This window comes from Narcine bancroftii, chromosome 4, assembly GCF_036971445.1.
Source record: "Narcine bancroftii isolate sNarBan1 chromosome 4, sNarBan1.hap1, whole genome shotgun sequence".
In the NCBI taxonomy this organism is placed as follows: Eukaryota; Metazoa; Chordata; class Chondrichthyes; order Torpediniformes; family Narcinidae; genus Narcine; species Narcine bancroftii.
The window spans coordinates 288,644,433-288,672,312 of NC_091472.1; the positions used below are offsets into that span (position 1 = coordinate 288,644,433).

Sequence of the window (27,880 nt, forward strand, 5' to 3'; positions counted from 1 at the left end):
TAATTGTTCATCTTTACCCCTGTGTTATATGCCTTCATTGTGGTTGCTGGTTTGATCTTGTAACACACTTTTAATCATAACTAATGGACTCATGTTCATGTTTTAATAACTCCAAAGGAAATGGGCCAATGACAGTTTTTCTCAAGCAAAATATTTCAGTAACAATTAGGTCTGGAGCAGTGATTCTCAACCTTCCCTTCCCATTCACATCACACCTTAAGCAATCCCTTACCAACCACAGAGCACCGAAGGCATAGGGATCATTTAAAGAGGTATGTGAGAGGAAAGATAAAGGTTGAGAACCACTGCTCTAAACATTTCATCTTTCACCCTTAACTAATGTCCTGTAGTTCTTGACTCACCTAACCTCAGTAGAAAAATCCTGCTTGCATTTACTCTATCTATATCCCTCATAATAATTGTATATTTCATTCAAATCTCCCCTTATTCTCTGATGCTGCTGAGAATAAAGTCCAAACCCTTTTAACCTTTCCCTGAAACAGAGTTCCTCAAGTTTCGACAACATCCTTGTAAACCTTCTCTGAACTCTTCCAATCTTATTGATATCTTTCCTGCAGTTAGGTGACCAAAACTACACACAATACTCCAAATATGGCCTTACAAATGTCTTATATAACTTCTCCTTAACATCCCAACTCCTATACCAGTTGTTCTCAACCTTTTTCTTTCCACTCACATATCACTTTTAAAGTCATCCCTATGCCATAGGTGCTCTGTGATTAGTAAGAGATTGCTTAAGGTGGTATGTGAGTGGGAAGGGAAGGTTGAGAATCACTGCTCTAAACTCAATTGTAACTGAAATATTTTGCTTGAGAAAAATTGTCATTGGCTCATTTCCTTTGGAGCTATGAAATCATGCACATAACAAGTCAATTAGGTACAATTAAAACAGTGGTTTTCAAACTTTTTTTCCCATTCACATACCACCTTAAGCAATTGCTTAGTAATCACAGAACATCTAAGGCATAGGGATTACTTAAAGTGGTAATGAGTGGAAAGAAAAAAGTCGAGAACCACTGTCCTAGACAGCTCCAAGAAAAATGCAGAGAACAAAACAAAGGACTCTACATCACCTTTGTTGACCTCACCAAAGCCTTCGACACCGTGAGCAGGAAAGGGCTTAGGCAAATACTAGAGCGCATCGGATGTCCCCCAAAGTTCCTCAACATGATTATCCAACTGCACGAAAACCAACAAGGTCGGGTCAGATACAGCAATGAGCTCTCTGAACCCTTCTCCATTAACAATGGCGTGAAGCAAGGCTGTGTTCTGGCACCAACCCTCTTTTCAATCTTCTTCAGCATGATGCTGAACCAAGCCATGAAAGACCCCAACAATGAAGACGCTGTTTACATCCGGTACCGCACGGATGGCAGTCTCTTCAATCTGAGGCGCCTGCAAGCTCACACCAAGACACAAGAGAAACTTGTCCGTGAACTACTCTTTGCAGACGATGCCGCTTTAGTTGCCCATTCAGAGCCAGCTCTTCAGCGCTTGACGTCCTGCTTTGCGGAAACTGCCAAAATGTTTGGCCTGGAAGTCAGCCTGAAGAAAACTGAGGTCCTCCATCAGCCAGCTCCCCACCATGATTACCAGCCCCCCCACATCTCCATCGGGCACACAAAACTCAAAACGGTCAACCAGTTTACCTATCTCGGCTGCACCATTTCATCAGATGCAAGGATCGACAATGAGATAGACAACAGACTCGCCAAGGCAAATAGCGCCTTTGGAAGACTACACAAAAGAGTCTGGAAAAACAACCAACTGAAAAACCTCACAAAGATAAGCGTATACAGAGCCGTTGTCATACCCACACTCCTGTTCGGCTCCGAATCATGGGTCCTCTACCGGCACCACCTACGGCTCCTAGAACGCTTCCACCAGCGTTGTCTCCGCTCCATCCTCAACATCCATTGGAGCGCTTACATCCCTAACGTCGAAGTACTCGAGATGGCAGAGGTCGACAGCATCGAGTCCACACTGCTGAAGATCCAGCTGCGCTGGATGGGTCACGTCTCCAGAATGGAGGACCATCGCCTTCCCAAGATCGTGTTATATGGCGAGCTCTCCACTGGCCACCGTGACAGAGGTGCACCAAAGAAAAGGTACAAGGACTGCCTAAAGAAATCTCTTGGTGCCTGCCACATTGACCACCGCCAGTGGGCTGATATCGCCTCAAACCGTGCATCTTGGCGCCTCACAGTTTGGCGGGCAGCAACCTCCTTTGAAGAAGACCGCAGAGCCTACCTCACTGACAAAAGGCAAAGGAGGAAAAACCCAACACCCAACCCCAACCCACCAATTTTCCCCTGCAACCGCTGCAATCGTGTCTGCCTGTCCCGCATCGGACTTGTCAGCCACAAACGAGCCTGCAGCTGACGTGGACTTTTTACCCCCTCCATAAATCTTCGTCCGCGAAGCCAAGCCAAAGAAAGAAGAATGAGTGGAAAGAAAAAGGTCGAGAACCACTGTCCTAGACTCAGTTCTTGGAATTATGACGGCCAATGTGCCAAAAACTCTCTTTATGACCATATGCAATGATGGTGCCACTTTCAGGGAATTATGTATCTGTATTTCCAGTTCCCTCTGTTTGATTTTTTCATTAGGCAAACAGCACGGCAACAAGCCCTTTCAGCCCACAAACCCATGCTGCCTAATTATACCCAATTGACCTACGACCCCCAGAACATTTTGAATGTTGGGAGGGAACTGAAGCCCCTGGGGAAAATCCATGCAAATACAGGTAGAACATACAAACTCATTACAGACAGCGATGGGATTCAAACCCCAGTCCTGATTGCTGGGTCTGTAACAGCATTGCTCTAACCGCGCCACCCTGCTCTCCTCAATGCCCTACCATTTACCATACATGTCCTACTTTGGTTTGTCTTCTCATAGTACAACAACTTACACTTGTCAACATTAAATTCCACCTGGCATTTTGCAGTGCATTTTTCCAGCTGGTCCCGATTCTACTGCATACAGTGAACACCTTCCTTGCTGTCCTTGCTTTTAATTCACATAGAACATTACAGCATAGAATAGTCCTTTCAGCCCTAAATGTTTTGCTGACTTAAATATTTCTACCAAAAGAATACTAAATCTCATAACTCTCTATTTTTCTTTCATCCATGTGCCTGTCCAAGAGTCACTTAAATATCCCTAATGTTTCAGCCTCAACCACCATCCGTGGCAAAACATTCCAGGTACTCACTGTGTGAAAAACTTACCCATGATGTCACCCTCAAAACTTTCCTCCCTTCACTTTCTACAGATGTCCTCTGATGTTTGCCACTCTAGCCCTTGGAAAACGGCACTGGATGTCTACCCTATGCCTCTCAGAATCTTGGAGAGCTTCATTAAGTCATCTCCCATCCCTCTACACACCAAAAAGTCCTAGCTCTGCTAACTTTGCTTTATATGACTATTTTTCCAATTCAAGCAACATTCTGGTGAATCTCCTCTGCATCCTCTCCATAGCTTCCACAATCTTTCTTATAATGAGGTCAACAAAATTAAATTCAGTACTTTAACTGTGGTCACACCAGAGATTTGTAGCGTTGCAACATGACCTCTCGATTCTTTAAATCAATCCTCTGACTAATAAAGCCCAAAATCCCATAGGCCCTCTTGGCTCTCCTGTCAACCTGTTAGTGTTAGGGTGATGCCCTGGAATGGAGATCAATTTATTTGCATCTTGAGGATCCCAATGTTTTTGGTTATCCTGCCACAACAATAGTCAAATGTTCTTAGAACACGGAGCTATATTCAACAATGAACAGACAGTTTAAACTTGTTGTGATATAGGAGACTGTAGCCGGCTACTACAAAGAAACACACACACTTGTGGGAGGTTAAGCTCTGAGATTTATTGAAGCTGGAAAGGGTCCTTTTATACAGTTGGAGTTCCTGCTGTTTGTTTGATTGGCTGACGTGGGCCGCATGAATAACAATAGCGGGTGGGAACATTCTTGCATATGAATACCCTTCTTCCCCAGCCTGTTATTGATCTGTTAGCTGGGCAGCTTGGCCAGTGCCATTTTAGGGCTGCTGGACTTGTACTGCTCCAGCTTTCAACCACGCCGGTTCACTGTGTTAAGGGACGTGTTTGTTATGCTGCTGTTTACTACCGCGTTCGCCACACGATGTTCCAGCTGTATCTCCGCAGTGGTGAGCCGCCACAAGACAACAATTTGTCCATTAAGCACATGACAGCTCTCAACAGAGGAACTTTGTGACTCCCATTTCCCCTTTCCTTATTTCCTTGTAGCCCACAAGTTATTTTTTCTTGTATTTCCATAAACTCTCCTTTTAATATCCTTTTTTTCATGTAACTAAACTAAGGTTTTAATTAGTTTACCTCTCGGCGTTCCTTTGGGTTGAAGGGGAAAAGCAGAGCAAGCAGTGGAAATCTGCACATCATTGAAATAATATGCAAACTCACAGTCATGGAACAAAGAATGGAGCTGTGAACATTAACTGCTGTGTTATCAGTTCCTATCAAAAACCAAGAAAGAAGGAGTAGTGAGTAGCCCAGTACTCAATTCTCCCCACCACAGAGAAAATCGAGATGGGACGCTGCCATCCGAGAGCAGCAGCAATCAATCATCAAGGATCCACACCACCCAGGACATGCTCTCTTCTCACTGTTGCCAGCAAGAAAGAAATATAGGTCCCACAAGACTCACCAGGTTCAGAAAGAGCTGCTACCCCCTCCATCATCAGGCTCCACAACAAACAAACTTTCAGGACTCATACTTTGTACATTATCTATTACTGAATATTTTTTTCTGCATACACTATTTACATTTCTTTCTTTGTTTACATTTTTCTCTTTTGTATACAGTTAGTTCTTGACTTACTATGGGGTATGCTTTAGCACTCCCATCGTACGTCAAAAAAAAATCAAGTCGAAAAAGGGCACTGGGATCAGTGTGGGGACTGATAGGAGGCTATGGGGAGAGAGCAGGGCCGTGTGATCAGTGTGGGGACCTACACAGGGCTGTCAGGAGAGATCGGGGTAGTGGGGATTGATATAGCGCTGTTGAGAGACACTAAAAATTTGAAGTATATAATGGATTTGAACCTTTGAAAAATCGTAAGTCAGACCATTGTAAATCAAGACTACCTGTACGTATCTTTTCTTGAAGACAAGTTTTTACAATACTGATAAGTAGAAATTTGGCCTGGCCCGCAGGAAAAAGAATTTCAGGACTGCATTTGATGTCATGTATGTACTCTGACAATAAATATGAACTTTGAATAACTTAAAATCCAAATCCATGGATAGTTCAGTGGCCAAAGACAAACCACAATGCCAGTCATATAAAAAATGAGGAGGCATGCAACTTTTCCTGAACCATGACCAGATATATTAAAGAAGAGATAGCTCTAACTCATTAACAGTTTAGGTTCTGAAAGAGAGACTAAAGCAGTGGTTCTCAACCTTTTTCTTTCCACTTAATTACCACTTTAAATATTCCCTATGCCATAGGTGCTCTGTGATTAGTAAGGGATTGTTTAAGGTGGTATATGAGTGGGAAGGTTGAGAATCCCTGCTCTAGACGCAGTTATTACTGAAATATTTTGCTTGAGAAAAATTGTCATTGGCCCATTTCCTTTGGAGTTATGAAACCGTGAACAAAAACAAGTCAATTAGGGACGATTAAAACAGTGGTTTCCAAACTTTTTCTTTCCACTCACATTCCACCTTAAGCAATCCCTTACTAATCACAGAGCACCTATGGCATAGGGAATGCTTAAAGTGGTATGTGAGTGGAAAGAAAAAGGTTGAGAACCACTGGCCTAAAGCACTGCAGAAATACAGTCTTTCACCTCCTCACAAACATTCAGGAAGCTACAAAGCTTGCAAATCTCAGTTTGAGTGATTATGCAGAAGGAAAAGTAAATGGTAGACAGCATCATCAACCTCCCAAATTCTGTGATGTATAGCAAATTGTGAAATACTGCATTGATAAGTTTGTCAAGTGGAATATAATGTAGTTCATTTTGACAGTGACCTAAAATTTTGTGGGGAAAGTAATGCAAACACAAGTACTTGGCTGTAGCTATGCCCATAAAATATCACAGATTTGCAGTTATCACCAACTTAGATAACATTAGGCTCTGGATACATTATTCTCAATGCCAAACTCCCAGAAAATTTGCAGGGTATCTTTAGGCAGGAGCCCTTCTCTACCTCCTCTTGAGATCTCATGACAGTTGAGATTTCTCTGCTTTCTGCCATACAGCTAAATCAGTACTCTCAGTGGCAAATTATTGAGGCACACAGATAGGAAGGCAATATGCAGAGATGGCAGGAAATCTCACACAATATCTCTGAATTGACTTGCAGTAGTCACTTGTATCAACAGTCAGCTTCCATATGATGTTCTGTGGCAGGAATGGAGACGATGGAGTGTCAAATGTGTGGGTGTCCCTTTAAATCAAATAGCTGCAGTGAAAGGAGTACTATGCAAACAATGTTCTCTGGCCATCATATTGTCTACAGTGAATTTACTTGACTTAACTTCTCTGGTATCACTCAAATGTCAGATTATGACCTTTTGTTGTCACATGTGCATCAAGTGTTCATGCAATAGCATGCATTAGAACTAGTATTGCCCAAACTTTACAGACCATAAAATACTTATAAGTAAATCACACTTCCTTGACTATTTCCAAAATTAATTTTCAATCACTTTACACAAAAAAAAGGTATGGAACCTAATTTCCACGAGAGAGTTTTCCATTTATCTTCCGTAAAATTCCAAATGGCTGAATTAAATTTCATTCATAAATATACAAACAAGATTTACTTCATAAATTATCATGTAAAATTATTAACCTTCATTGAGAGGTATAATGAGGATGTTTATTTGACAAAATGCAATTGTTTTCTTGAAATAATTACCTGTGGATACAACCTGTGGTATTCTGGAGGCAGACTTCACAATTCTTGAAAATTGAATGGAATTATAGTTTTTCATAATTATTATTAATGTCATCATTGCATTCATGTTATAAGCTCCAACTCAGATCTCTACAAGATGAGACATTTTACTTCAAGGTATGCTCTTGATTTTAATGTTCATATATTCCGAATCTTCTAATTAATGGAACTAAATTCACTTGAATTTGTAACCTTCTTTCCTTACATTCAAAGGCCACCATGAAACCATTCTCTTGAATTGCTTGCGAAGTTGCTGTCATCAGTATATTGAAATATACAGATTTTTTACTGAATGTTAAATCTCTTGCTTTATGTTTGTAGAACTGCACAAGTTTTAATCTTTGAAATTAAAAGCAACAAAAACAAAATTGCCATTACCCCAGATTTTCCAATAGATTGCTGAATTTCACTTAGAAAGTCCAGTTGCTGCTCTGCATCTTCCAGCTGTCCTTCGATGAGCTGACATCTTATAATTCCTGGAGTTACAACAAACAATTAAATTTACCTTCTAGTTAAATAAGGGATTTTCAAATGAAAATTTACATATGGCCAAATAATTTGTAGGTGATCAATAAGATGAAGATTTCCTACATAAAATGAGACTTTTTATCCTCGAAACTCTATGACGGCTCTCAGAGCAATTCTCTTACTTATTTGCCTGCAGATTATTCTCTATCATACGCTTATCAACTTCCCTCTGCTTCTCCTCCACCCCAATACACTACGATAACATCTAAAAACCTATGCCTAACATCCAGCACATCTTTGGGACATGGGAGGAAACTGAAGGACCAAAGACATAACCCATGCAGTCACTAAGTTGTATGAATGCAATTTATATTCGTAAGTCCAGACTAAATCAAAATGGCTGTTAGAAAATTAAAGTAGTGGATACTAAGAACACAATAGAAATAAAAACAAAATATTCAAAGATTGAAAATACAGGAAAGAAGAATCAGATCATTTTTGGGGAGTAGGCTACTTCAGATACCTAGACATGAAGAGGACTAAACATTTTACATGGCTGGCAATCTGTGAAGTAATTGTTAGTTAAATAAGAAGCTTTGCTCAATCATGGAAATCTGTAATATTTGGAGATGGTGTAAAGAGGCTTTATGAAATAAACCACTCCACTGGTCTGTGTATTTTTTTTAAAAAGAGACTGACACTTTAATCTAACTCATCAACATTCCTTGAAGTTCTTTGAAGAGAATAGAGTGCGGATACTAATTGTGCGAGCCATGGAGAGTTTATGTGGTGTTGAACTCTATGATTTTCACATAGCAAACAAGATGCAGGGCCTGTTAGAGATGTAATTTATGAAATTAGCAAGTTGGAAGTAAATCTCTCTTCCCCCCCCCCCCCCACCCCCAAAAAAAAGAAACTTTCATTGTGGCTAGAGAAGAAAGGCTGAAAAATTAGTGATAGACGAAATCCCATGACCACGGGGTCTGCGCCCAAGATGACGGTGCCTCTGACCGGTAGCAGCCACAAGGGGTTGTAGACTCCAGGGGAGTGCAGGACTTGCACAGGTAACCAGAAAATGGGAAGACCATCCCCCGTCTGAGAAGCAGAGGAGATGACCCATGGGATGGGGACCATGACTGCACACCAGTGAGGGGGCTATGCAGCTGAAAGACCAATGCATGCTGAAGGCAGCTAGCACTAGAGGAGAGGAATCCTTGGAGACTGTGGACTGCTGGAGATTGCTGTCAGGAGACTCGCACCAGGCTGCGGACTGCTGGAGACTGGCTCAAAACTGGCTGAAGGAGCCTGGATGTGGGGTTGCCAAAGGATTCCTGACCATGTCAGAGGTTCAGATCTGGAGCTCAGGTGGCCAATGGTTTGGCTGTGGAGACTGCAAAAGCGCTGGAGGCAAATCTACGGACACTCGTTGACTGGGGCTGGGGGGGGGGGGGGGTGGAGGGGTGGGAGAACTCCCTTTTGCTTCTCCTTCTCTGAATGTTTCAGGCAATTTCTGCCAATGACGAATCTGTCTGCCTTAAAGCAGGCAAAAGCAATTTCATGTTATATGACACTATTTCATTACAATGACAAATAAATTGAATCTTGAGAAGAGCTCAGCTGGCTTGGAGTGAGGGGTGAGGAGCGAAGGTAGATGAGACGAAGTATGATTACTTAATGAAAGTAATCTTAAGACATGTAACTGTTGCCCGTTAGTTACACTTCAGGCATTTGTGGTTATAAAGTGGACATACAGCCTTCTCACTCTACCTCTGTTTTGTTTGTCATTCTCAACAGGGGCCCCAGCAGATTTAAGTAAAATCCTTGTTTTCTTTTCACCTCACGTAACATGAACATTTTTTCATGCAGTTGGTCGTAGAGAAGAATGGAAGAAACCAAAACGTGACTGCTTCACGGAGAAGGGGGCAACTTTAAGCAGAATCGCAGCCAAAAAAAAAATTGAGAATGGATGCTTTAGAGGAATAATTTTGAATGAAGCATTTGCAAGGGATCGATGAACTGCAAGGCTTTGCCTGTGACTAAGCAAAATTTCAGCAGCTGCTAGGAGAGTAAAAGTAGAGTCTCGGCCCTCAGTATCTTGCAAATCTTAGGCAGTTTGTTAAATTTCTAACTGAAATTGTAAGCAGGAAAATTAAAAACATCATAGCAAAGCTGAGATAAGGGAAAGATTGGCAAAGGTCAGGAATATTTGCATGGCATGGATTTCAATATCTCCTTTGGAGGAATCAGCTGGATAGTGTTAGGTCTGCTTTGTTCATGAATGAGTGAGACAAACACCAGGCTGAGTCGAAATCAGGGTTCTTTGTTCTTTATTACCGGATTGTAACACTTGCGACTAACCATGTTAGTCGGAGAATGCATTCTGCCGTTATCAGCAAAATGGTGATTTTTTATACCCTTGGATACGTGCTTAGAACATCATCATATCATTACTTGTCCAATGACTAAAACTGTTGCTATCCTTTCCCTGCTAGCTTCCTGCCTCTCAATCCATCAATGTCTCTCTTATCTTGTAAGTACAAGGATGCATTTACATCTTGTTACAGCCCTGTACATTCCCATCTCATGATGTTTTACCTAACAGGAGTACAAGGACACCTCCCCTTCTTGTTACTGCCCTGTACAGGGTAACTCCCTACACATTCCCATCTCATGATGTTTTACCTTACAATAGCCATAATTACAACACAGGAGCCCATTTTCCCAATCACCTCACAGAGGCAATCAAAACGACGTTCTCAAATTAACTGCAAATAATAAGTCATACCAGTTACTGCAGGGATACTAGTTTCATCCAGTGACATTGCAGTTTTGTACCATTTTATTGCTTCTTTTGTTTTTCCTTGTAATATCATCTGATAGCCCAGTTCATTTGCAATCTCTGCATTATGAGGAGACATGCCGAATGCTCTTTCAACCAAGATAAATGTCTGTTGAAGGATAATCTGGTTTCGTCCACACTGCATTAATATATATCAGTGATTAATTGTTAAAAATGATTTCAAGTAATTCACACTTAAGTTTTATTTTATTTTTCTATAATGACTACTATTATTAACAATCGTGTTATTGAAAAGTTAAATAATTCCGATCAAACCCTATTACCATCCTAATTTTGGTACATGCAACAAAAGAATTGTAAAATTGGCAGGAGCCAAATCCTGAATTCCAACTTGCATTGAAATTCATATGCAAGTTAACAAAAAAAAACAGAAGCTGTTCTTTGGAATATTCAAAATCTTAATATGAGATGGTCAAGGCCATGGTAGCACTGATTACCTGATCAGATTATCAGATTGCAGGAAATGCTGTAGAAATGATCATAGATATTAAAATAAATGACTTCTCACTCTGTTTACATCTGCAGAGTTAGCACTGTTTGCCATGAGCTGATGTAATTTGAACATAATGTATATTTTGGAGAATAAGTTGACCTTCAGAGAAGACAAGTCCCTATTTTCAGCCTTATTTTCATGGTTTTATCATATATCGGGCATATAAGACAATTTTCAGCAAGGAACATTCCAGAGACTGGTGTCCGGGCCTTCCAGCAACAACCCAAGCTTTGTTACAACACCCCAATCGCCAAGTAACAAATCTGTACATTAATCAAGTCAAAAAAACCTTTGCTTCTGGCCGGAAAGATGCCAAACAGTGCTGAATCCAAGTCTTCAGCATCGGCTGCAGCCGGAGTCAGCGATGGCGACTCCATTCTCAACACTGGATGCAGTGCCGACACTGCCCGAGGGTGCTCGGAGCAGGAACCATGGCTATGTATCATCTCCCGGGCAGCAGATGGGACCTCGGCCTCCCGGGCAAGAGCAGGGACCTCAGGCTCTACAACTGTAAAAGGTCTGGGTGGGTTATGCCAGTGATGAGGAGGTGTCAGAGAGCAGTGGCGCTGGCAGTAGGGAGGTGCTTCCAGGGTCATCTTATAGAATTTAAGGTCTCAAGTTTGTATCTGGCGTATAAGATGACTCCTGATTTTTTAGTGCTTTTTTGAGGGTTTCAAGGACTGTAAAGGTTAAAACCTTGTGTTTCTATTTCTGAGTTAACTTTTTGCCTATCCCTTTAAGGAATTATTTATAGTGTTACGATAGTTACTATGATGTCATATGTTGTAATATCTGGGCATATGGAAAGTCTGCATCTCATTCTTTAAAGAATTATGGAGGAGATGTAAGCTCGAGATACTTTCCTTTGAATTCATTTTAATTATATTCATTTTGGCTTATATCTGTTTAAAGTGGAATATCATATTACTTGTAATGGAATATATATTTGGGAGATAATTGGTAAAATTAGAGTAGGTTACATGCATACACACATTTTAAAACAGATCTTATTTGAAATACTGAAGAATTCATATTCAGTGAACTTGACAGAAACTATGGAGAATGCTATGCACATTTCACAAGTAGGTAGTAATTGAAATGACATCATAAAATGAATAGACCATTGTTTTGGACTGGAGACATTGGCTGTTTGCAAGTATCTACAAAGTGCTCACAGAAAGGTCATCCCTGGGTTTTGTTTACCTAAGGCAACATAAAGGAGCAGAAGGATAACTCCTGTTGTTTGCTGAAGAAGGTGGGGTTTTTTGTGAGAGAGTCACATGGGCTTTCTAGCAGTTGGAGTCTGAAGAGAGAGATTGACTGAAGAGTCATAGCTGAAGCAAGCAGGAAAAGCTTATTGGAACTGAAATAGAAAGTTCCAGAGTGGCAGATGGCTGGAAGTGCTATCTGTCTGATGTTTCTCTTGGAATAAGTGGAACAGAAAGGAACTCTGTGGTAGCCTGAAAGAAAGAGGTTATCATCTGGAGAATCCTGATGGGGCAAGTTTCATCAGCAAGACATTGAGCTGACTAATGGTGGTACCTCAGTTGTGGAAATCCTGGAACAACATATCTCTCTCTGCAAACCCTATGAGAACCTTCCTGAGCGGTAAACATTTACCTTTCGAGCACCAAAGTCTGGTGAACTTTATACACGCTAAATTCTGTGCATAGTGTAAGAATTGCCTGCAACCAGTGAACTTGGAAGAATGAGACGTGAGATTGAACTGAGAACCAAAGGACTTTAACACACGCATCATATTGAACTGTGAACCAAAGAACTTTTACACACGCATCATTTAGGTGTGCTTAGAATTAGAAGGGGATAAATTTGGGTTAGTTAGGTTAATAGAGATAAGTTAAAGTTTGATTCTGTTTTCATGTTTAAAGATAATTAAAAACAAATTGTGTTTAAGTAACTACTTGTCTTGGTGAATATCTATTGCTGCTGGGTTTTGGGGTTCTTTGGACTCGTAACATACTATACAGTATGCTTTGTTTATTCATCCTTATGAAAATCTCAATGTGAAATTATGCAAAATGTTTATATGTTTTATCAACAAATTTAAGCTACTTACAGCTGCAACTACGAAGTTCAATTTATTGGATTAATAAGATAGTAATTTGGAAAATCGTTGCTCATGTCTCTTTGAAGATGATATGTTTTGAAATTGGGAAATATTAGAACTTTGAAAGTGTCATCTACATTTAGATTCAAAGAAAAGTATATAATTGTGAACTTTGAAAGAAAGGTTCGTAAAATTTGTCTGAAATTACAACTTGATTTAAAAATCGAGAAGTATTTAAGCTTTAACAAGAAAAGCAATTTTCTATGAGAATATGTCTGCCAATTCTGCAGTTTGAAATTGAACCAGGTCTGGTCAGTCACCTTTGACCTTGAAAGACATAAGCTAACTGCTAGCAGCCAGAATCTGGCAGGAAGCCCAGAAGAATGTTTTGAAAGTTATATAAAAACCTGATAAAAAAGTTTGTATGCAAAACACAAGGGCAATTCCGTGAGCGAAATCCTCTTAAAGGGACCATGCAAGATACAAATTTGTTTACAGTTCCCAGGAACGAGGAGAAGAGAAGTCAGGCTGCAGTGTGAAGAATCCAAGATTGAGAAGAAGTCTGGTGGACTAAAGAGCTCGAGCAAACAGATCCTCTCAAAGAACTGTTTGGTCGTGAGTTAAACTAGCATGGTGGACCGACAACACTTGGCAGGAGATTGGAGCCAGCCACCACTGAAGATGCAGCTTCAACTACCAAGCAAGAAGAAGACTTCGATAAGGCACTGCAGGCCTCATTAGCCCCACTGGTGCTGTACCAAGCGAAATGCTAAAGATAGAGACTCAATCAGTGGTATCTCAAAGTTCAGATGTGAATCCTGATAGTAGTATTTCCAAGGTTATGCACGTAGGAAGATCTTCAAAGTCTACAAAGGCATCTAGAGCAGATACAGCTTCGCTTGCTTCAACCATAAGAACTATGCATGCTAAGGTGCAAGCAGACTTGGCTACTATCGATATATAATGTGAATGGTTGGAGAAAAGATGTACTTTAGAAGATATGGAAGGTGTTGTATATTTTTGGCATTTATATTTGTCATTTACTTGCAACTCCTGTAAGAAAATACAATAACACTAACTTGTACTGTACAGTACATGCAGTCCCCAGGTTACGATTGAGTTCCATTATCTGGGTCTGCCCATTAGCCGAATTTGTACACAAGGCGGAACAGATACTTACCGTTCTTATTTAGCATTCGTGAGGTAATATTATGTGCATAATGTGCATGTGTCAATTGGGGGAACAATGCGTATTATGCGCAGCATATGCGCGATCAGTACTTATAATTTTTGATTAGATTAATGTATCTCAACAGAAATAAATAACACAAGTACTTAGAGACATAAATGACATGAAAAGATTTGCTTGCAAATGTTCATCCAGGTCATTAATATAAATAATAAACAACAGTGAATATAGCACCAATCTCTGTGGCACACCACTAGTCACAGACGTCCAATTTGAATATTAACCCTCACCACCTCCATCTAACTACTCCATCAAGCCACTTCAATATCCAATTGGCCAGCTCACCCTGGATCCCATGAGATCTTATGATCCAGACTAGCTTACCATGCAAAAAGGCCCATCTAAAGTCCACATAGAATATTGCTCTCATCAATACTCAAGAAACTCATCAAATTTAAGACAGAATTTACCTTTCACAGGCATGTCCCTAATTGAACTTTTCAATACATAAAAGTGGTGCAGAAACTCAGCAGGTCACACAGCATTCACAGGAAAAAGCCTGAATAAAAAGGTGGGGTAGTAAGAGAAAGGGAAAGGAGCACAGGGTAACAGTAAGAGATAATAGGTGGCCACACAAGGGAGTGTGGAAGAGAAAGAAGTGGAGAAGTGATAGATGGAGAGGGCAGAGGGATGAGAAGGGTAGCTCTCTAATAGGAGAAGGAAGGACCTAGGGAGCAGAGAGGTAGGGGAAGATGAGGGGTGGGGGTTGACGGAAATTATAGAAGGTGATAACAATGCCATTGTTCATAACAATGGTTGGAGTGCCAAGACAGAATACAAGGTGTTGTTCTTCCAATTTGTAGGTGGCCTTGATTTAGCAGTAAACAAGGTCATGGACAGACATGTCGATGTGGGAACAGTGTGTGGAATAAAAATGAATGGCCATTGGGAGGTCCTTGTCATTGGAGTGGAGAGTAAAGGTGCTCAACAAAACAATCTCCCAGTCTGCGTCCAGTCTCCCCAGTGTAGAGGAAGCTGAATCAGGAGCACTGGATGCAGTAGATGATCTCTACAAATTCACAAGTGAAGAATTGCTTCACTTGGAAGGACTGTTTGGGGCTCCAAATTGTAGTGAGGGAGAAGGTGTAAGAGCAAGTTTAGTCACAGCGGTAGGTTCAAGGGAGCGATTGGTGGGGAGGGATGAGTGGATGAAGGAATCCTGGAGGGAGCTATCGCTACGGAAAGTGGAGAAGGAAGGAAAGGGAAAGATGTGTTTGGTGGTGGGATCCCATTGCATGTGACGGAAATTGCAGAGAATAATATGTTGGACGCGGTGGTAGGTGAGGACAAGGGGAATCCTGTCCTAGTTACATCTCGGGGAGAAAGAGTCAAGGGTAGATGTGCAGGAGAATAGAGGAGAGGTTAACAGCAGCTGAGGGGAAGCCATTTTTTTCTGAAGGAGTACATCTCAGATGTTCTGCAAGGAGGGCCCTCATCCTGGGAGTAGATGTAGCAGAGACAGAAAGGAACAGAATCTTTAAAGGTGTGAAATGTTCAAGTTTATTATCATCTGAATGTATATAAAGAACTCAACAAAAGAGCATTTCTGTGACCATGGTGCACACAAACACAGTACACAATAATCACATCTATACATAAATACTGTATTTTATTTAAAGTGAATATATATAAATAATTTTGATGATTTACTCGGTTACTGGACACCGTTCATCAATCTCACAGACTGCGAGAAGAAGCTACTTCTCAGACAGGCAGTCCTGATTTTGATGCTCCTGTCCCTCTTTCTTAATGGGAATGGGTCAAAGATACTGTGTGCTCGATGTAAAGGGCCTTCAACAGTTCTATTTTAGCCCATGCTCCTAGTAAATGTCAACAATGGAGGAAAGGTAGACCCCAGTGAATTTCATTCATTTGGATGATGCTCTGAATTGACTTCCAGTCCGATACTTTGCAGCAAGCATACCACATTGGTTGCCTTTGATTTTCTATGGATGCTGTGCGAGATGCTGATTTTCTCTAGCCCTTTTGTGTATTGCCCTCGACCCCAGCATCTACAAATTTTCTTGCTTAACCCTAATCAGACCTTGCCTTTCCAAATGCTGATAGATCTTATTCCTTCAAAATGACTTTGAAAGATCTCGATTAAACTTTCTTATCCCAGCACTTTTAAAGCTATCTATTCACTCAAAGTAACCAGACTACAGAGTAAAGGCAATTCAAAACAAAAATATGAACCTACTCACCATCCTACTGAAAACCAATGCCACTTTGAAGAAAATGGCAGGGTTGTGTGGTTCAAAACGATCTAGTACACCGATGAGGTCGCCTAGTCTATTGCCTGTCTGCAAAAGGAAATAACTAATCTGAATTTTCATTCCCAGAATTCTGAACTGCAAAACTTGGGAAAATCTGTTTTTTTTTAGCATGATGATGTTTGAAAATTAACATTCTCCTCTTGGACAGAAAAATAAGAAATAAGGAATTGGCAACCGTTAAATTCTGACGTCATGGAGCTCAAAAATAAATTATATTATGGATACATAGTTTAAAATTGATGTCGATTTTCAAATTAGGCAAGATAATGAACTGCATAATAATACATTCTATTCATGAAATTCAAGGTCAGCATCTTTATCCAACAATAGAAAAATATTTCCAACAAGCACACAATTTTATACAACAAAAACTGGGTTCAAAATATTACATAGTTTAAAAAGAAGAACTGAAATAACTGACATTGAATTTTTCTACAATTGACAAAATTAACAAACTTTAACACATTAATTTGTATCGGTAACCAAGTTTGAAACTGAACAGGGCTGATAGACTAAAGCTATTATTAAGGAGAAGGTGCTTGGGAAGCTGAAGGGACTGAAGGTGGATAGGGGCTCATGGTACTATAGAAGAGGTACTAGCAAGGATAGAAGATGCCTTTTGCCAGTAACACAAAGAGTGGGAATAAAGGTGTCCTTTTTCTGGCTGACTAGTGGGGTTCTGGAGGGATCACTGTTGAGTCTGTTACTTTTCATGTTATACACAAACAATTTGGATGACAGAACTGACAGCTTTGTGGCCAATTTTCTGGATGATATGAAGACAAGTGGAGGGGTGGGAAATGTTGTAGAAACAGGGAGACTGCAAAGGGACTTGGACAAGATGTGGCAGATGGAAGACAGCGAAGGGAAGTGCATCATGCACTTTGGTAGAAGGAATAAAGAAGTAGATTATCTCTAAATGGAAAAAGAATTCAGAAAACCAAGGTCCTACTGCAGGATTCCCTAAAACTTAACTTACAAGATGAATCTCAGTAGCAAGGAAGACAAATACAATGATAGCATTTATTTTGGGAGGATTAGGATGTAACACTGGGGCTTTCTAAGATGTTAGTCATATCGCATTTGGAGTACTGTGAACACTTCTGTGCCCCAGTTCGAAGGAAAAATGAGTTGGCATTGGAGAGGCTCCAGGCGAGATTTACAGGGATGATCCTGGGAATGAGCAGGTTAGCATATGAGGAGCATTTGATGAAAGGATAAAAAGATTGGACATGAAGATGTTTCCATTAGGATCAGAGGGCATAGCTCGGAAAAAAAGGATGTCCCTTTAGAACAGAGGAGAAATTTCTTCAGAGGGTGGTGTATTAGTGGAACTTGTTGCTACAGAGGACTATGGAGGTCAAGCCATTGGGTATATTTAAAGTGGAGGATGCCAAGTTCTTGATAAAATGTTATGAGGATAAGGCAGGTGGGCTGAAAGGAAAAATACATTAGCCTTGATTCAAATGGGCTTATTCTGCTCCTATGTCATATGGTATTAAGTTTATAATTACAGGTTGTACCTCTCTTACCTGGGACTCTGTGGTCCAGCAACTCCCATGGTATGGCATGTTTAGGTATGAATTGCTTACCTTCAGTTTTGGCAACATCTGACCACATACAAGTCCGTGGTCCCAAAATTATTCAGTTACCACGAGCAATTTAGAAAAAGCGATCGCTAGCTATAGGAAATTGTACACTGTATAACCAAACTGAATCCGACTGCCCTGCTCTCTCCCCACAGCTCTGTATCAGTCCCAACTAATCTCACTGCCCAGCTCTCTTCCCACAGCCCCATGTTGGCCTCCGCACTGATATAAATAGTTTACAGGTTCACTACAGTATCCCATATTGCTTTGCAAAGTATATAGGGTATTCGCACAATGTCCACATCGCATAATGCCCAATTTCACCCAACGTATTAAGCACCACATAGCTGTATAAACTCCTTACAGACACCACAGGACTCAAACCCAGTCCCAATCACTAGCACTGTAAAGGCATTGCACTACTGCTACTTTAAATGTGCCACCCCACAATAGTATTTCCTGTTTTAAGCTTTGTTCTACTTTTGTTATGTTTACATAAGGGGTTCCCTTGCGGTCAATTTCTGTTTTCTGGCATTTTCTGTGGTCCAGCACTGGCCAGGTCGCTGGATTAAAGAGGTACAACCTGTATTATAATACTTTCTTACCTCTTTGATATTTCCTTCTCTGCATAATAAATGCAGAGCCTGCATCTTTATTGCTTCAAAATTATGACTCTCCTTCTGTAGCAATCTGTAATAGATTTCAGAATACATTTAAAATTACAATTTAACTATTTAAATCCTAAAATCTTAATTTCACCAGAATTTATTGAAATATTTTGAGCTGAACTATGGTTAGAGACACATTATATTTACAATTTATACAAAGAATTGGTGTCATGGAGAGAGCTTAAGTGTACAGGTAATCAGATTCAAAATGTGCACATCCATTTTTAATGAAGATCTAAACATTTATTTTACAATTCAATTAATTTTGTTTCTATTTTTGTTATCAGAATTTACAAGAACTATGAAATCACCAGGAAATCATTCTACTCCTGCAAAAGACAAAGCAACAAAAGCTTTTTCTTTTAAAAGGAGCAAGAATAACATGCTGTGACTGAACTCTAATAACATCTTTATTTGTTTAAACTAAAACTCATGCCACTGGAGAATTCTGAAACAGACTCATATTAACCTGCTGAATTTTTCCAGTATTGTGTTTTTACTTCAGTCAGTGTCTGCAGACTTTCATGTTTTATTCCTGTCTTCTCCTCTTTGTTCTCCAAAGAGAATTCTGTGGGATTCTTTCTCATTGCTCTCCATCTGTAATCCCTGTTGCTCTCAAGCTTTATGACTCTCCACCGCACTGACTCACCTCCTGACTGTGGGACTGTGCTCCTCCCCCACCATTTTTTGTTTGGGCGCCTGCCATACCTTGATGAAGGGCTCAAGCCCAAAACATTGGTTATGTATCATTATCTTTGCTAATATAAAGTACACGGTTTGACTACTGAATTTCTCCAGCTTTGTGATTTTACTTCAATTGCAGTGTCTGTGGAGTTTTGTGTTTTATTTCTATTGTTATTAGAGGCACTAAACATCCAAATCAGCTCTTTCCTTCCACTTTAACACATATGCTAGTTCATAAATACGTTGGAATATTTTAGGCTGGGAGACATGAAAAAAATTGGAGGACTAGGCTGTTCAGCACCATGCTTTTAATTTCCTTCATATTAAAAAATCAATCATTGCCTTAAACATACACAGTGACTGAGCAGTCATAGCCTTCTTCCGCTATCCTATGGATGAGCACATCTCTTCTGAATAACAATTAATTTGAGTTTGTGATGCTTAATTAGACAGCCTAATCAGGGAAAATATCTTTTCTGCTTCCATTTTGTCAAACCCTGCAAGAAATTATTCCTTTTAAATTAGATCAGTTCTCCTAAATAGTAGCTCTCTATAGTCCATTCAGATTTGCCGTCAATCCCACTAATCTTCCTTTCCCCCCCAATCGTCCTACTCTCTACTGCCTTCACTTCATGACCATTTTTCCAGAAAGTCATTTCACAATTGTCTAATCTTCAGTTAAATGGATTATAACTTTATATAAATTCATATTTTTTGACCCTTTTGGACAAGAGTGGAAACTTACATTTTCATTCTCTTTTATTTAAGAATCTACACTAGATTCGTTTGAAGGACTTCTTTTATCACACTCCAGTTTCTGACCTGGAAATGGCAGCCACAACACAACTGCAGTCTGAAGGCCCTTCCATACTTGTGTCTCACTAAATCGGCTTTTCTGTGTCCTGGGATAGGAATGGAGATTTGGTGTTTTGAACTTGACCATTCTTAATTGGGTCACATCCATACTTGCAAGGAACCATCCCCAGGCTTAGGAATGTTCTACCTTCTATCGGTTACATCATGACTCATCAAGCAATGGTGGACCTGCCCTAAATCCAGATCAATGTATATGATCTTGGTTTCAAACAAAATTAATCATGCCTAATTAATAACATAATTAAGCTTTAGGTACAGCACAATATGAGCCATTCAGCCCTTGTTGTTGTACTGCTGGTCTATATAAACCATTATAAGGCACCATGGGAAAGCGCTAGCAATAAATAGCAATAGCAGACTATTTTTAAACAGTGTGGGGAAAGTGGGTAGCATTAGAGTGCACAATATAGAAAAACCGTGGGGGAAAAAACGATGGCAGAACTGTGCACTAACAACTTTCCCACGTTTAAAAATTGTCCGCTGTTGCTATTTTTATTTCCTCTCTCTCTCTCTCTCTCCCTCCTGCTGCAACTTTCCAACGGCAAAGTTTATACCTTCATTTTAATCTTTTCTTCCTTCACATTCCTGCACTCACGCAAAAACTTGGGTCATTTTTATCCCATTCTACACTTGCCTGATTGTACTAAGGGTTGAGGCAGTCTATCTTCAGTGTAAGATTACATCATCTCACGCCGGCATTGAGAAGATTTTGCTTTCACACTAGGCCTTTTTTAGGCTGATTGGCCATTAATTCCTGGGACCACTTGCAAGTGTGAAAGGGGCTTGAGATTCTCTGTTGTCTCTAAATAGTCCATAGACTATGCAGCACAAATATTACTTTATGGTCCATTGTATAAATCTTAATTCCACACCATTAAACCCGAAAATGTTATCTGACCGTTTTTTACTTAAGGATGATGCCTGACCTGTTGAGTTCTTCCAGCAGCTCATTGTATGCGTAAGATTCCAGCATCTCAACTTTTTAAAATTAAAACTGGAGAAACTCAGTAGGTCTTACATCATGCATAGGAGGCAAAGATGTCCAAAATAGGGCATCAATTTAAAATAGATTTGGGAAAAATTTCTTTAGTCAGAGGGAGGTGAGGCTATGGAACCTGTTGCCAAAGGTGGCAGTGGAAATAAGATTGTTGGGTGTATTTCAAGCAGAGATTGACAGGTATTTGATTAGTCAGGGAATCAAAGGTTTCGGGAAACTGGGGAGTGGGACTGAGTGGGTGGATGAATCAGCTCATGATTAGAAAGGCGGAGCAGACTCAATGGGTCTACTTCTACATCTTGTGATCTAAAAATATATATAACAAAAATCTTTACCTGTGTACTGTCTCAATTGTCTGCTCCCAATCCTGCAAGGCTAGTTGTAATTCTATCTTCTTTACAAAAGCCGGCAGGAAGCCAGGGAAATGAACTATTATCTGGTTTACCACTTCCAAAGCCCCTGAGAAGTTCTGTCGCATCTCAAAGTAATGTGCCTATTATTAAGAAATAATATTGTAAAAATCAAAAATGATCAAATGGAAGAACACCATATTTTAAATGCTTTATAATTTTGCATGGGTAAAGTCTGCATTGAGTTTTCTTTATCAAAATAATGATTAAAAAAAAACTGAAACTTTTTACTGAATACCAGTTGAACTTAAAAATTCAAAACAAGTTTGTAAAATGAACAAGCAAACACAGAGCATAATTTTCAACTTCTGATCCAAATTGGCAGCAAAATGAATATTTATTATTTATGTTATGTATTTTTAAAGTTTAATTTAAATAGCTTACTACTTTAGTTTTTCTTTTCAAGTATGTATTCAGCTACAGCAAATGTGAATTTCAGTGCATGCGTATATTGCACCATGTGTATGGCAATAAACTCATCTCCTTAATCATTTAAAAGATTAGAAATCAATCATCTTCCAGAATAGAAAATACATTGCAATATAATATGTGCTATACTTTTATCACATCTTCCTGCTTGTCAATTAGCACGATTGGGTAATTTTCAACTTCAGTACTGACTGAACCCAAACAGTCAACTTGAGTTCCATTAATTGTTTGTGATTTAGACTACATCTAAAAGAATGCAAGATCATTCCAAATGTGATGAACAAAGGCATGATTCATGGAGGAAAATGTGTTGGAGAAAGAGACCAAGAAGGCATAGGAAAGAGGAATAAAAGGCGTTTTGAAGGATACAGTTTATTTTATTGGGTTTTGGTTGAGGGAAAAGTGGCGAGCCTGTCATGTTAGCTTTTAGAGTGAGCAAATTCTGTCAACAGTGTTCTCATTGGGATAAATTACTTAGGCTCCAAATTGATGAAGGGTAGGTACTAGAAAAACTATCTACACTTAAATCACCTGGTCCAAATATGTTGCATCCTTGATTGATGAAGGAAGGGAAGAAATTGCAGATATAATTTTCCAAACAGAAATACATTCAGAAGTGGTGTACGAAACACTTGTTCAAAGAAGGATATAGGGGGGAAAATGCAAAAACTACAAAACAGTTAATTTAACATTGATAGTGGGTAAAAATCAGCAGATGCTTAGATAGTATACGATTTGGAAAAGCCAGGTAAATAAGAAAATCAGCAGATGCTGGGGTCTGGTATAGTGCCTTTTCAGGGCTGAGCCCTTAGTCAGGAATGATGAATAACAGTCGGGAATGTTGAGTAACAGATAGATGTCCAAAGAAAATCGTGGGGGAAGGGGAAGGAGCACAGGCTAATAGATAAGAGTTAACTGGTGGATACAAATAATACTAGGAAAAGGTCAGCATAGATTTACTAAAGCCAGAATGTATCTGACTAACTTGATGTCCCCTGATTTTTTTTTCCCCACAAAGTAACAGAAAGCATTGGTGAGACAAATGATGTGTATGTTGAATTCCAAAAAGCATTTGTAAAAGTCCATATATTGTCATCCACACTGAATGCCATGGAATGAAAGGAACAATAATATCATGAATATAAAATTGCTAAAGTAACGAGAAATAATGAATATCAATTAGATACTCATTTAATTGCACATTGTCTTTCAACCCCTAACCCCCTTCATCAATTTTGCCCAAAGTAGGGGAATTGAGAAGCAGAGAACATAGGTTTAAGCTGTGTGTAGGGGTGGGGAATAACTGAGGAATAACTTTTTCCACAAAGGGTGGTGGGTGTATGAACAAGCTACCAGAGGAGGTAGTTGAGGCAGATACTATTCCAATATTCATGAAATATTCGGACAGATACATGAATAGGTTAGAGGAATATGGGCCAAAACCGGGCAGGAATAGTGTGGATGGTGCATTTTGATCAGCAAAAGTCAGGTTGGGCTGAAGGGTATTTTTCTGAATTCTAAGGAAGTCACTGGGGGAGTTCCACGGGATGGATGTGAGAAATATTGTTTACCAAACAGAAATACAGTAAAACCCTTGGTATCAGGCACCTATGGGGGGGGGAACTGGTAGATGCCGGATAAGTGAATTTTCTGGTTGCTTGAGTGTGTGCTGCGTGATTGGCAAACCAACCGAAAGGGGGTGCCAATTTTAAATGTCAGTATTTTTTACCTATTTATTTTCCGCAATTTTTTTTGTCTTTGCTTGAATTCTGGATAACGGGGGGTTTTACTGTATTAATGATTTAAAATTGGGTGTACAGCACATGATTCTCAAATCAACAGACAACAGCAAACAATGAAGGCTAGCAAACTGTGAGGAAGATAGCAGTAGACTTCGAGAGATGTGCATAGGCTAGTTAAAAGGGTGGATAGAGTTTAAATTGTCGAATTCAAAAAGGCAGCTGGATAATTATCTTAAAGAAAAATATCTGCAAGGCAGTGAGGAGACAGAGAGAGAGACTTGTCAGGTTGCTCTTACATAGAACAGACAGACTCAATAGGCTGAATAATCTGTGTTGGATCCATTTTGAGATTCTATTCACTTGAAGATTCCTACAGTGGCAATGGCTGCGACTTGGTTGACAGGACAACATCAGGATTGAAGGACGCCAATTTAAAGCAGAGATGTGGAAGAATTTCTTTAAGCAGAGCGGTGAACCGCTGGTCATTGGGTGTATTCAAGGCATAGAATGATAGGTATCGGAATAGTCAGGATATCAAAGGATATGGGAGAAGGCAGGGGAGTGGGGCTGAGAGGGAAAATGGATCAACTCATTATGGAATGGCAGACTGGCCTCAACAGCTGAATGGCCTACTTCTGTTCCTATATCTTATGGTGTAAGGTCCAAAACAAATTTTGATTTCCAGCAGGTGATTTGTGTAACTGTTGAAGAATAATTTGAACCATTTATTTCTACAGCAGCTTTTATCTTCAGTTTTTAGACTCACTTTCCCCATCATAGCAAATATATCATTTCCATCTTGGATTCCTTCATCAAAGTATTTGATAGCTTTTTTAGCATATGCATCTCTCCCACTGGTTAGATCAATCCATCCCTTCAAAACCAGACCCTGTAAAATAGAACCCAGAATAAAAAAAAACATTTAAGGATATGCATGGTAAAATCTTACTACCATAAAATGGAGCAGTTCAAAGGGAATCTGGGTTAAAAGGATAAAGAGTGAAACTAAATTTGAAATGCAAGCACACTAAACTCCCAGCTATGGGAAAATGAAATTCTTTGATAATACAAAGGGTCACATCTTTTGCTACACCAAATCCTCAGGACACCTGTGCCTAAGAAAACACTGCTTCTTCTAGAATGGTGCAGGGAGCTGATTGCAGGGAGCATCCCTGTTCAACAGTTTCCTCCAGGGCAATGTGGGACCTCTCACAACACAACTGGCTGAATGCACTCATATAGCAGGCTTTGACAGCAAACAAAGCCAGCTGTTGTCAATGGTTTTATTGTGTATGATTCATAAGCAATTGAAACAGGTTTTTAAAAAGTTAGATTAAAAGCATACATTTATGACAATTAAAAATCAGTTTAATTAAGTAATAATCTTTGAAAAAACACACCAATGCTGGAGAAACTCAGGAGGTCAAACAGCAAAGGTAAAGATACAGAATCAACGTTTCAAGCTTGAGCCTTCTGTATCTTTACTTTCGCTACATAAAGGCACTGTCTGACCTGCTGAGTTTCTCCAGCATTGGTGTGTTTTTTCACTTACCCACGGCATCAACAGTAATAATCTTTACTCAGCTTTCTCCTCAAGTAGCTAATTTTTTCACATTCATTTTTTTAATAGGTTTACTATGCTTGCACGAGGGTAATCTGGCCTGGATTTTGGAGGCAAATGTTCCTGGAATCTATAAAGGGTCCACTAGCATAGTACAGTTATTCCATCTGGTGCTTTACAGAGCAGAAATGTGTATGACAGACTCCATTCTAGTTATAGGAATATTGGCCAATTTGTGCAGATATCAGCAGACGAGCTGTTCCATGGTCTGCTGTACTTCAATTAAGAAGATATTGATTTAAATTAAAATTAGAAGATATTGCCACAGTGAAATGTCACAATTCTAGTTAAACTAAATTATGTAAAAATCCTTGTTGATACAAGCTTTATCATGGTGTTAAAGTGAGAGGAAAGCAAATATGCAATTGAACCTTGTTTAGTTTGCCATCAATGCAGTAAAAACCCCTGGTGTACAGCACCTATAAGGATTGGAAAATGCCAGCTGAGTGTATTTTCCAGTTGTTTGAGACTTACTCTTACAATTCCTACCTAATACACCTGCAGTAATAACAGATTAAAAGACAAAAATATTCCGTACTTCCACAAAACAGACTTCACTTGCATGAATATTATAAACCTTAAAGCATTTACTTTATTTTCAGTCATATTCTTTGAAAACATTTAACCGTAGCTGCATCTGCAGGTTCTACCCCCTCCGTAGAACTGCCTGAAAAACAAACAATAACATTGTAGAGAATTAACCCCACCCCCCCCCCCCCCCCCCACCCCCAAGTTCACAGTTAGTCTCTAACTGGGACGACTTGCTAAGCAGGGTTGAGACACTTTAAAAGACACCAACAGCCAGCATTATCAACCAGCTCTTCATCCTGGGTGATGCCTTTGCTGTTTCACACAACTTTTGTTCAGAGCTGCTACGAGCAAAGTACAACCAAGGCACTCCATTAATGGAACATTTGCTCCTATCTTCACCAAAGGTTTATGTTACTTTAGAGAACATTCACTTTCACAATTTTAAATGAGTATTTTAACCTATTATTTTATTCTTATTTATTTTTTGCTAGTTGCTTGAATTATAGATACACCCAACCCCAACCCCCCAATTTTCTCTTGCAACCGCTGCAACCGTGTCTGCCTGTCCCGCATCAGACTTGTCAGCCACAAACGAGCCTGCAGCTGACGTGGACTTTTTACCCCCTCCATAAATCTTCGTCCGCGAAGCCAAGCCAAAGAAAGACACTAAGGGGTAATTTTACCATTGTTAATGAACACTTTTTGACCAGCACACAGAGAGCACCTGAGGTCAGGATCAAATTCAGGTGCCATAAACTATGAAGCATAACAACCAAGTCCTGAACCATCACAATATTTTGACAATGCAAGCATCCTGTAACTAAATAATAGTTACCAATAGAAAGTTTACCAACCTTTTTTGATCCACTTGAAATCTTAATCATTCTGTCAACATATTCACGAGCTTTGTCATTCCGCCCAATATGCCAAAGGAAAAGTCCCGCAAAATATAATGCCATCTGTCCAGCAGTTTTTCGATTCTCTTTTAGTTTTCTATCCAGTTCTTGAATGGCGTCACAATCTTATGAATTTATAAACAAATACTTCAAATGCTTATTTTTTTTAATATTACTTTGTTTAAAGAAAACATTGTAAGAATTTTCCAACTAAAATGAGTATTGATTCAAAATCAAATTTTACTTTGATGTCAAGTTTGTCTAGTTGCTGAGCAATTTATGAAGTAAGAAACCAAAATGTATACTGTATAGCAGAAGTTTCAGTCAAAGTATGTGATATATGTGCTGTGAACACTTCCCAATGTGGATATTGCAAGGATCTTACAGTGGTTTAGTGGATGTCCCTCAAAGTTTTCATTAACTATGTAAACTATCTTTACAAAATGTAGTTGTGGTAGCACAATATTTCTCATGAAAATGATAGCAATATTAAAGATGCAACTGCAAATACAAGTTCAATATCTCAGGAACATGAGGGAACCGAACATGGGAGCTTCGTGAAAACAATACATTGACTTAAAACTAAATGCTGCAGTTTTAATATACAGGCAGTTCCAAGGTTAAATACAAGTTCCATTATCTAAGTCTGTCTTTAACCCGAATTTGTATTTAAGTTGGAACCCTTATGTCCTTATTTCGAGACATTTAGTTATATGTTAATCTTGGTAATAAAGTATATATTCTACCTTTATATGCATATAATACACTTCCCAACACAGTAAGACATCTTAAACATAACAATTCAGTACATAATAATACTTCTAATTGCACTTTAAAGCCGAGCAGCAGTCATTTTGCAGGGTGTCACGATGGCACACGCTGCTTATTCACCCCCCCCCCCCCCCCCCCCTTGGTGGCACAGTCACACTTAAAGGCCAAGTGGTGGCCATTTTGCAGGGTGTCACAATGGCACACATTGCTTCTTCACCCCCCCCCCTTAGTGGCGCAATCGCACTTTGAGCTGAGCGATAGACATATTGCGAGGTG

General features: G+C 39.6%; 1 protein-coding gene across 2 annotated transcripts in view; it reads right to left on the bottom strand.

Annotated features, from left to right (window-relative positions):
* ttc21b (tetratricopeptide repeat domain 21B) overlaps positions 1–27,880 on the bottom strand; it is a 104,741-nt gene that overhangs the window by 71,427 nt on the left and 5,434 nt on the right. Inside the window, exons 4-10 of one of the 2 annotated variants that reach the window (XM_069935334.1) lie at positions 26,792–26,958; positions 24,552–24,674; positions 21,540–21,697; positions 18,585–18,669; positions 16,319–16,417; positions 10,230–10,422; positions 7,355–7,452 (exon numbers count right to left, since the gene is read on the bottom strand). In XM_069935334.1, coding sequence (XP_069791435.1) covers positions 7,355–7,452; positions 10,230–10,422; positions 16,319–16,417; positions 18,585–18,669; positions 21,540–21,697; positions 24,552–24,674; positions 26,792–26,958 — 923 coding nt within the window. The remainder of the gene's footprint in view (positions 1–7,354; positions 7,453–10,229; positions 10,423–16,318; positions 16,418–18,584; positions 18,670–21,539; positions 21,698–24,551; positions 24,675–26,791; positions 26,959–27,880) is intronic. The other variant, XM_069935335.1, reaches the window with a different exon arrangement.